General features: G+C 33.9%; 1 protein-coding gene across 8 annotated transcripts; it reads left to right on the forward strand.

The window, feature by feature from the left end:
• The first annotated feature begins 1,821 nt into the window (after nucleotides 1–1,821).
• Nucleotides 1,822–10,882, forward strand: LOC114725072 (ATP-dependent DNA helicase Q-like 3). 8 transcript variants are annotated; one of them, XM_028911525.1, is made up of 20 exons: nucleotides 1,822–1,881; nucleotides 2,021–2,198; nucleotides 2,716–2,823; nucleotides 2,955–2,962; nucleotides 3,070–3,153; nucleotides 3,627–3,767; nucleotides 3,848–3,882; nucleotides 5,407–5,490; nucleotides 6,562–6,650; nucleotides 6,893–7,045; nucleotides 7,138–7,234; nucleotides 7,802–7,805; nucleotides 7,912–8,061; nucleotides 8,199–8,291; nucleotides 8,369–8,434; nucleotides 8,527–8,660; nucleotides 9,064–9,158; nucleotides 9,277–9,404; nucleotides 9,681–9,787; nucleotides 10,104–10,882. In XM_028911525.1, exons 2-20 carry the CDS (start codon nucleotides 2,033–2,035, stop codon nucleotides 10,546–10,548), a joined length of 2,187 nt encoding a protein of 728 aa, XP_028767358.1. In that variant the 5' UTR covers nucleotides 1,822–1,881; nucleotides 2,021–2,032; the 3' UTR covers nucleotides 10,549–10,882. The 8 variants fall into 8 exon arrangements, with proteins under 8 accessions (XP_028767358.1, XP_028767357.1, XP_028767359.1 ...); XM_028911524.1 differs by having other exon boundaries at nucleotides 1,830–1,912; XM_028911526.1 differs by having other exon boundaries at nucleotides 1,855–1,903.
• Nucleotides 10,883–11,183: the final 301 nt, after the last annotated feature.

Genomic DNA, 11,183 nt, shown 5'->3' on the forward strand with positions numbered 1-11,183 from the left:
AAATAGAGATATATGGTTTCTGACCATAAGATAAAAATTTGATGTTATATAGCTTTTAGCCGATTAATAAAATAATAAAAAATTAAATATTTATGACTTCTAGCCATAAGATAGAATATCAAATTATATGGATGTGAGCCATTTAAAAAGACATAGAAAAATTATATATATATGGCTTCTGGCCATAAAATAAGAAATTCAATATGATATATATAAATAAAGATAAATTAAATATATATATGGCTTTTGGCCATAAAATAGAAAATACAAGTTATATGGCTTCTAGCCTTTTAATGAGATAAAAAAATTCAAATATATATGGCTTTTGATAATAAGATAGAAAATCAAAGTTCCATGACAACTAGCCATTTAATAAGATAAAAAAATTAAATATATATATGACTTCTGGTCATAAAATAGAAAATTGAAATTATATGGCTTCTAGCCATTTAATAAGATAACAATAATCAAATATATATGGTTTCTAGTCATAAGATGGAAAATTTATACCTAAATACTTCTAGTTATTTAATAAGGTAAAATATCAAATATATATAGCTTCAGGCCATTTAAAAAAATAAAGAATTAACCATATATATATGGCTTCTAGCCATAAGATAAAAACTCAAAGTTGTATAGTTTCTGGCTATAATATAGAAAATTAAAATCATATGGCTTTTAGCCATTTAATTTGAAAAGAATGGAAAATCAGAGTTATATGGCTTTTGGCTATTTAATCTCAATGAGATGAAAACTTAGAATTATATAGCTTTTGGCCATTTAACCTTAAATGGTAACTCTTTAAGGATACTGCTGGTATCCATTGGAACTTCGAGTTCTATCAAAATAATGACGTTAGGTCAATAAGGAATATAGGGGGAGAAAAAAAATCATCTTATCATAATTAGTTCGGAAGATATAATATCTATATCAAAATTAAATTATAGCACTAAAAAGTAAAGCAAAATCTCTAATCATGGCCATGGAACTCGATGTTTAAAATAACGGTAGATAATCCTTTTAATTCCATATAATGGCTCAGATTATCCTAGATAAATTGAATAGGAATACGGATACTTTGAAACACCATATATATGATGGTCGATGTATTTTTATTTGAATAGAACAAATGATACTCTAAAAAAATAATAAAGATGATGCTCTAACATTATGATGGGGTAGAAAAGTATATCATACGCACCTTAAAGATGATGCTCTAACATTATGATGGGATAGAAAAGTATATCATACGCACCTTGGTTCGAGCTTCGTGCTGATAATGTGTTATAAATAAAGAAGAAATATGGAGAAGAATCATACAGAAAAAGAGATAATCAACAAGAGAGATTACTTCTTATTCTATTCAAGTGTGTTCAATACATTATATATGATCTCTATTTATAGGTACAGTTTTACACCTTTGATAGAATCTACAGATTACATAATAATATGAGATAATTGTGGGATAAAGAGATAATATGAGGTATTAGAGATTATAGGAGATATAAGAAATAATAGGAGATATATAGACATCCACAGCGATATTATTATATTTATAACAATTTTGATTTTTGTTCCTAATATTTTATAATTTATATTTAAAATCTAGTCCTAACAGTAATTTTGTGAATTAAAAAAAACCGATTATAATTTCATAATTCTTAGGGTATTTATTTGTGATTGTTTCAAAATATGACATGTGAAAATGAAAAATAAAAATTGCAATTGAAATTACCGGACAGTATGTTCAGATCCTTGGAGTGGAAAGTGGAAACCAGGGGAAAAAACAGTCGTCAAAAAAACCAAAAAAGCGCCAACCGCGTGCGAAACTGTGTCTGCAGAAGAAGGAAAACCTCCGCTCAAAATTTCGCATTTTTCGTGTTTTATTGCTTCGAAAGCGATTGTACTTAAGGTTTGAATTCTCTCATCTCGCCTTCTTTTTTAAATCTTCTGAAATGTTCTATTTTTTTGTGATTAATTGATCGAGTAACGAATAGTTTTACGTTGTGTTGTTTCGCAGGTCGGGAATCCAATGGACAAGTGTTCTTTGCCCTTAAAAAACGTAGAAAGTAAGACCCATGATAATAAGAAGAGGGTGTTATCTGGGAAGGAAGCATTGGTGAAGCTTTTAAGATGGCATTTTGGTTATCCTGATTTTAGGGGCAAGCAATTGGAGGCTATTCAAGCTGTACATTCGGGTAAGTTGCTTCTTAAACTTTGGATTCATGCAGCTGTACTCGGTTGATTCATGCAGCTATACTCGGTTTTGTTGCTTTGTAAACGTAGCAAATGAAAGAGTCTGAGAACAAAAGCATTTCGAAAGGCTGGCCTAGTATGTTATTCTAACTTATTTATACAATGATTGGGAGAAGAGAAGTGAAGAGTGGCTCATTACATGGAATGGAAATGAACATGATGAAAAAAGTGATTTTGATGATGCAAAATAATTGTCATATTCCAACTTCAAACAAATAGAATAAATACTGCGTAGTAATGATGACAAGAATATTCGGCCAAAAAAAAAATGATGACAAGGATATAATAAACATTCCACAAAGAAAGTGGGAGATGAATCCATCTCCCTTGTACCAAATGAGGCTGCCTAAGTTTTTTTTTTTTTTTTTGGAGCTACTTAAGTTGTAAGTTGAAATGGATTTTTGTTCCCTCTCTTTCTAATTTTGGGTAAGATATAGCAATTATTGTTTTTGGGTGCAGGAAGAGATTGTTTTTGCCTTATGCCTACAGGAGGGGGGAAGTCGTTATGTTATCAGATCCCTGCATTGGCTAAAACAGGAATAGTTCTTGTTGTTTGTCCATTAATAGGTGAATAATGTTCTTCTTTTCTGAAGTTTACATGATTGGCTGAGCTAAATGCTGCATGATAATTTGATTGGTTATTTGTGATAGAAGACCCGCTGTTGATTCTCGCTTTTGATCTTCTTTTTAACTGACAGCTTTGATGGTGAGTATATATTATCTATCTCTATTCTCTAATGTGTGTTTGTTTTATGCATTGAGTTTTTGAGCTGCGAATTGAGTTTTGGCTCATTGATTCTTTCTTTAAGTTAGGAAAACCAAGTGATGTCATTAAAAGAGAAAGGAATTGCTGCAGAATTTCTCTCCTCAACCCAAACAGCCGATGCAAAAAATAAGGTGGATTGTCAGGATGTTAATATTTCACTGCATATAATCTACTTGTTATACATCAGTATGACCTTTGATATGAATGATATTAATCTATACTCTCTCAGAATTTTGGATTTTTGTATTAGAAATTTGAATAAATTCAACTTCATATGGAGTAAAATAATTGGATCGCTCAATTCAAGCTTCTTCATGAAACTGCTAAACTTTCTGGGATGCCACATCTTTGATGTTGCTGACCTTTGTTCATGATGAGAACTTATTTTTCGTTTAATATTTGTTGGAGTGGAAGTTACTTTCTGTACATAAACGCACTTATTTTTTTCCTTAGAAAATAAATAATGTTTGGGTCTTGGTATCTGCAAGGAAAGGGCAATGATCATTCCCTGCCATATTTATTTGTAGTAATTTAATCAATTTTTCACATATTCCTTATTGTTATGTTAAAATTCAGAGGTGACTTTCTGTTATCTCTTTTGAAGATTTATGAGGACCTTGATTCTGCAAAGCCTTCTATAAGGCTGCTGTATGTCACTCCAGAATTGATAGCGACGCTGGGTTTTATGTCAAAGCTGAAAAAGATATATGCTAAAGGGTTGTTGAATCTCATTGCCATAGATGAGGTGTGAGCTTGGAAGATCATTTGTGTTATTACGCTGGAATTTTATATATTACCAAGTGATTTCTCTTCCAAAATTTTCAGGCACATTGCATCTCAACTTGGGGCCATGATTTCAGGTTTGTCATATAATATGGCGCGTTTGAATTAGAAAATTTCTGGTAGACTTGTATTAGAATAGTGTTATGGCTAAGTTAAATTATGTGTGAGTCAACTACTAGTGGACTGGGCCTATACTAGCCGTATCTGTACTATCTTTGTACTTGATATTATTTTATCATATTATAGATAGAAATGAAGGAGCTTGACAGTATAAGTCAGTGGTCCTGTTTCCACTTCTCTTTCCTCACTCACTGAATAAATTAAAAAAAAAAATCATCATATAAATTGAATAGGGCTCAATATTTCTACATAGGCAAAAATTTTTTTTGACAATTAGATCCCTATTGTCATGAGGCCCATGCCTGATTAGATTTACCTCACCCTCTTCCTTTTCATTCACGTGTAAGTTTGCACACTTTTCATTCACTATTCCTGCATATTGGAATTAGTTACGGCAACTGATTGTTCAAAGAGGTGAACTTCGATGAGGATTAGGGTGGAACCGCCTGATCTTGGTTTGATCCCTACCTAAGGTAGCGTTTTTAATTTTTCACAAATTGGTGAGGTTCATTTCTTGGGTTGAGAGGAAAAGACATATTTAAGACTTCAGAACTAGATTTTCTTTGATGGATGCCTTATTGTGCAGCCCAATTTGTAGAGCGGGGTAGTTTGAAGACTTCTAAAAGCTGTTGGTTTAGACAATGTGCCCAGGACAAATAATATGGGAGAATGATATGAGGCCACTCATAGAAAGTAGGTTGAAGAATTCTGAGAATTATAGTTCATCTACAGGGGATGTTGTGAAAGGATATCCTAATTTTTGCGAACATATTGAATCCCAATTGAGTATTGAGTATAAGTGTGTAACCTTAATAATTGTGGTGAAATGTCTAGGTGCCCTAGTCTACAGATGGGAAACCTGCCTGATTAAGGGTTTGAGTAGGATTATTGTGAATCCTACCTTTTAGAATTCCTAATGGATTAGAACTCCTAATACATTAAGAGGTTATCATTGTTCGGACTCCTAGTATTTATTATTGTATAATCTTGTAGAAGTATAATTTATCATTGCCTTTAGGAGTTTATCTATCAGTCAATCTCTATTGTTGGAGTGCTATGCATATGTGAAAGGGTGATACAAAATTAGGAAGGATTTATTTAATGTTTTAGTAGTTTACATTTAACTTCATAGCTTCATGTAACTACTCAGGAACTCCTATTTCTATATCTTACTTTCTAGTCATTTCAAAACTAAGAAAATGATAAGTAATTTTTGAATTTTAAATAGTTACTGGATGGCTTTAATACACTATTTCCATAATTTTTTATTTTGTAAATGAAAATAACGGCTAGTTCCAAAAGTTTGGTGACAACCAGAAACTAGGACATATTACTTTTTTCGCTAAAAGATATGTAAGTTGAAGATGGCATGAGGCTAAACTTCTCCAACTGCATGTGCATGTTTGTGTTTGTGTGGATTAGATGCTGTGTTAAGTTATTTATTCTCATGCTAGATAAATCTTTTGTCTACTGGAGAACAGGCCTAGCTATCGTAAGCTTTCAACCTTGAGAGACCAACTTTTGGATGTGCCAATGTTAGCTCTGACTGCTACAGCTGCTCCTAAGTGAGTTTTCTTGATGCACCTTTTCAAATGAAACTTATTATATATATATATATATATATATATATGTTGACAGTATATTTGACAGGATTAAATGTAACAAGCCATTGTTAGAAAATAAAGCAATTTGATGCTGTTTCTTTATTGAACTGACAACAACATTTGAAAAAAAGTTTCTTGATTCTTCATTTTTATTTCTGAAGTTTTATATCTGTAAATATGGGTTAAGTATCTCTTGAAAAGCAAAATGAGGGCAAAAGAACATGTTTAAGATAATCAATGATGAATGGATTTGCATAGTGAAGAGTTCAAAAGTTCCGCAAATAGTCTTGTATAAGGCAGGGTTTTTGCCGGATGCAATCCAGAGCTTGTATCTCAACTAAGTATTTTCATGTCTGAGTTACAACAAAGCTATTATAAGCTTTCAGTTCAATAATAACTGCGGATGAGGTGCATGTTTTGATGAACATCATAAAAAAATTGAAAACGATGAACTAAGCACAAAGTTTGTCATTAATCGCTAGATATGAACCTGTGCTTTAGACAAAGTTCAAATAATTTTATTCTCTGTCTTGTAATTTGGAGTTCTTTTGTGAAGTGTTTTTCTTTTTCTCTTATTGACATATTGTGTTCCCATTAATGTTAAAATATCATTCTAGAGTTGCATCATTCTATTTTAATTGCTGTATTGCTTCCTGTATAAGTTAATTTCTTCTTGAAGGTCTTGTGTTGTAATCTTTTCTTAGGTTGTTTAAATCTTTTCAAAATACCTTGAAAATTGTAAGGTTCTAATTTGCTAGACTTTTCTGCAACTTCAACAATCACTATATTTCTAATATGATCACAAAGTTGTTCATTTGGGACCTTTGGTACCATTATATCATAACTGGATCATAAAATTATTATACACTAGTAGGGGCACAAATCTCTTCATTCACACAGAATTCGTTTCACTTTTCATGTAATCCTGTATGGCTAGCAATCATGACCTTTCTGGCTCCTATCTTGGGTAGAGAATGCTCACATTATGGAATTAATTCTTTTTTTATTTTTTCTTTTCACTTTTCCCTGCAGGGTACAGAAGGATGTGGTAAAATCACTGAACATGCAAAATCCGTTAATACTAAAGTCATCTTTTAATCGTCCTAATATATACTATGAAGGTTTGTGCTGCCTGCTTTGTGTGTGCTTCTAAATATTATTTCAATTGTATCTATCATATATGCCTTTTTTGGCATGCTTGTGACCATGAAACAATTCTCCACCGTGTCACATTGACAAACATAATAGATCAGTTCCCTACATGAATTTTGGCATGCTAAAAAGATGTCGGTATTTTGTTTCTTGCCAACATATCAGTATTTATTAATGTGCATGTATTTGAATAAACTCAATAATGATGCAGTTCGATACAAAGATCTTTTGGAAGATGCTTATACTGATCTGTCCAATATGCTAAAATCTAAGGGAAATGTCTGTGCAATTGTTTACTGCCTTGAGCGTTCAACATGTGATGACCTGGCAGCTCATCTAATGCAAAATGGCATTTCCTGTGCTGGTAATGAAACCCCTTTTTCTTTTCTCCGCCTTTGCAAATGAGCTCACAACTACCAAATAATATGATATATATTTTCCTCCTTGCCTCGTCAGCCTATCATGCAGGGTTGAATAATAAATTGCGGACCTCTGTGTTGGATAATTGGATTTCTTCCAAGATACAAGTTGTTGTTGCCACTGTTGCTTTTGGGTTAGTTTTCCTTTTTCAAATTTGCACCAAGCTTGCTTTTGCATAGGACTTAATAATCCTAGTGGTCGGATATTGTGCCACATTTTTTAACGCAAAATTGGTGGAGGATGACATGCATTTGCGCACGCACTTGAATGCCCCCACAATTTGCTGCAAACCAATTGTCTTTAATGTGCTTTTTTTTTTTTTTGGTTGGCTAATAAAGATGAATGCATTCCATGGAAACGATGGACGGACTTTGATGAGTAATACAGCCATTTCTGTTGGTGCTGCACCATTTATATTCAACTTTCTTAATGCCCTTTTGCTTTGTTTTTTTCCTGCTTTTTGGCCATTTGTCAGCCAAATTACGTGATACTGTGTCAAACTGAACTGCTTGATTGTGAAAACGTGCCAAATGAATATCACAGACAATGTTCCATTAAAGATGCACCTGTTTCTAAATTTTTCATGAAGATCTGTACTTGTTAGTATGAATTTGTGATTTATTCATCTCGTTTTGTCCTGTCTTCTGCATGGAGCTGTACTATTGCAAACACAGTTACTGAGCTTTTGGTGTTCATTTAGAATGGTAAGCTGATTTACCGTAATTTGACTCTTGAACTTATATGTGAAAGATTGTTGCGAATACTTTTTAAGTTCATCTAATTTTCTAGTAATGCTTTGTTATACATCAGGGCATTGACAGAAAGGATGTCAGAATTGTGTGCCACTTTAATATTCCAAAGTCAATGGAAGCATTCTATCAGGAGTCAGGCAGGGCAGGTCGTGATCAGTTGCCATCTACAAGTTTGTTGTACTATGGAGTAGATGATCGCAAAAGAATGGTTGGCTGATTTATCCTGAAGTTGTCATCACCATTTGTATTCAAGTTGTCTGAGCAGTTGTTGCCAATAAAAAGAAAAAAGAAAATTGCCTGAGTGTTCATATTTGACATGATTTTTTAAATTATAATATATGGCAGGAATTTATATTGAGTAAATCCCGAAGCAATAAGTCACAGTCATCAAGCTCTCAGGAAGAATCATCCGAAAGGTCCCTAGCTGACTTTAGTCAGGTGACACCAAAATCCCCAAATACTTTTTGAATAACTCCATGTCATTTAGTTGTAGAAATTAAACTTGAACCATGCAGATGATTGAATACTGTGAAGGATCTGGATGCCGAAGGAAAAAGATTCTTGAGAGTTTTGGGGAGCAGGTAATAAAATTGATATGGTTATAGATAATATGGATGTATATGATCTTCATGCTGACTCAAGTTGAGCATTCTACTGCGTCTTTTCGAAGCAGGTCACTGCATCATTATGTGGAAAATCATGTGATGCCTGCAGACATCCAAACTTAATTGCTAGATGTTTGGAGGACGTAGCAACTGCCCGTTCTTTACACCCAAAAAATAATTCCTCTCGAGTCTTTATCACCAGGTGTTTATTGTATTTGTGCTTAAATCTTATTTTTCTTTGAATGGGGACAAAGTTGAAAAGCCAAAAAAATTTAAGTATAGATTCATAGACAGTCCGGCAGGTTTGTGTGACAAACTAATATGATGTTGGTAGTGATAGGCTGAATAGGTAGAGGATAATGTTTAAGTCCATTTAAAAGTAGAATGCCAGATTTGGTCGCACTGATTGGACTTTAAAGTAGTTTAATAACTTCATTTTGTCAATTGCTAATTGCTTGGTCAGACTTTTAATTAGTAGCTTTGAATTATGGCCACAGCATCTGAGTTTTTCTGGTCAATATCCTGCTAACACTATATGTTATTCAAGCTGGTTTAATGGGATCAATCAAGCTACCTGAGAGATGCATGTAATTTCCATTTTTCAGTTCAACAGGTGGAGTTGGCGAAGAACAAGTATCTGAATTCTGGAATCGTGATGAAGAAGCAAGTGGATCGGATGAAGATATATCTGATTCAGATGGTGGGTGTACTGGTTTCTTTTAAGGCTGCTTGGTTTTTCAATGGGCGCAAAAATGGGCACGGGGGCATGAGAGCAGTTTGCTGGTGTACCGTTTAAATTGATAAGTTTTGATTTGCAGATGGTGCTGAGATTGTCAACAACCTAACCGGATCAAAGTCCAAATCCAGATTGGGAGTGAATGAAAAAATCGCATTGTTACAACGTGCTGAAGAAAACCACTATCAAAATGAAAATGCTGATAAACAGGTTGATTTTTTTTATATCTTCTAGCTGGATAGTTGCAGTTCAAAAGTTGCGTCTTTTTCTTCTATGTCTCGACCCTTTTTGACCTGCCAATAATATGGCCACTTAATGTGTTGAACTTGTTATTTCACCAATCTAAACAACGGAAGACTGGATAGTTCATTTTTCATATCTGTATATTTATTTTCTTTGATCAGCACGATTAAAGTGATTGGTTACAGCATGTAACTACCTTGTCCTCGCTCCGCCACGGAATCATTCGTTCCTATTTTGATTCAGAGAAACAAGGTTGACAAGAATGCTATATCTGATACAATAAGAGGAGCAACCAGGGAAAGACTGCAAAATTCTCTAAAGCAGGCCCAGCAACGGCTCCAAAACTTGAAGTAAGATCAGTGCCCCTCTTTCTTGTTTGAGTTCTTTCTTCTTTCAATCCTACACTTTCCACCCCCACCCACTCGGAAAAAGAATGTACAAACAAACAAACGCACTTGCACGGTGATTCAAAAGGAGCTTGACACAAGAAGTCCGCAATTCATTTGACATTTAAAATGCTTGTTTAGGTTTACATTCCAGTTCACCATTAATGCGAATGCGTCTGTAGATTTCTCAGAGTGCCCTTTTTCCATTTTTTTTTTCCCCCAAGAATAGAAGCCACGATTAGTTTGAGATACAAGCTTTTCTCTGATCTTGGTTTTCCAGGATTGAAGTGGAATCCTCGGCATCTTTACTTGAAGATGAATGCTACAAGAAGTATGGGAAGGTTGGCAAATCATTCTATTATTCACAGGTGGCAAGTACTGTTAGGTGGCTGTCAACTACAAATTCAACCGATCTGATAAGTCGCCTTGGAGGGACTAACGCTTCCTCATCAACGATTGTATTGTCTGAAGCTGAAAATCCCCTTACAACGCCACCTTTGTCAGATCCTTCTGGGAAAGAAGGGGCTGGCAACGGGCCTCATGCCACTGCTTACTTAGAAACCTCCCCACTCGACTTACCGATCGAAAGTTCATCAATAGAGACAAAGTTGCCGCCAATTCCATCATTCTCAGAGTTTGTTAACAGTAGGAACGTAAAAAGTCACCAAACAAGAACCAAACAAGAGCACTCACCAAGAGTGGAGAAGAGGTCAAGGCATAAGTAGCTATTTGTGTTTGAAGGCACCTCCCCAGTTTCTTGCTGCAATATTTCTGTATAGCACCAGCTTTAATGTTTGTTGATGGAAGCCTTGTTAATTTTCTTGGGCTACTTTTTGTCTTTATTTAGTATTATTAGCTCAAATGATCCAAATACAATGTACATCAGTATGGATTCTGGCAGAAGCACAAGGTGGTGATGGTGGTCCCATTGAACTGTGCTTGCTTCATAGTAAGCTGAAAGGCTTTGGGATAGTTAATGAACTAATCATAGTATTAGCTCATGGCTAACTAGATTGATTGTAGTTTAACAGTGATAATAAAACAAATATTTTAAATTTCTATGTTGAAAATGCAATATAATCAATAATAAGAAAAGCACGCAGATTAAAGAAAATAGGATTGCAATCTGAAATAAAACACTAAAATAGCAAAAAAGAAATTCAGTTATGTTGAAAGGAGTAAATGGCATCTATGTTGTGAGTATATAAGTACTTGTTCTTTAAACGCAGAAGTATAATAAAATGGCTGTAGTTAAATACTTAATGAAAAACTTACAACTTTGGCATTAATGAAAATAAAAGAAAATTAATTTTTAATTTAAAATGCTCCAAAAAATAGAGAGAATAGACACAAGTTACAA

Source organism: Neltuma alba, unplaced genomic scaffold (assembly GCF_004799145.2).
Source record: "Neltuma alba isolate B1F8T4 unplaced genomic scaffold, ASM479914v2 tig00012221_pilon, whole genome shotgun sequence".
Taxonomy (NCBI): domain Eukaryota; kingdom Viridiplantae; phylum Streptophyta; class Magnoliopsida; order Fabales; family Fabaceae; genus Neltuma; species Neltuma alba.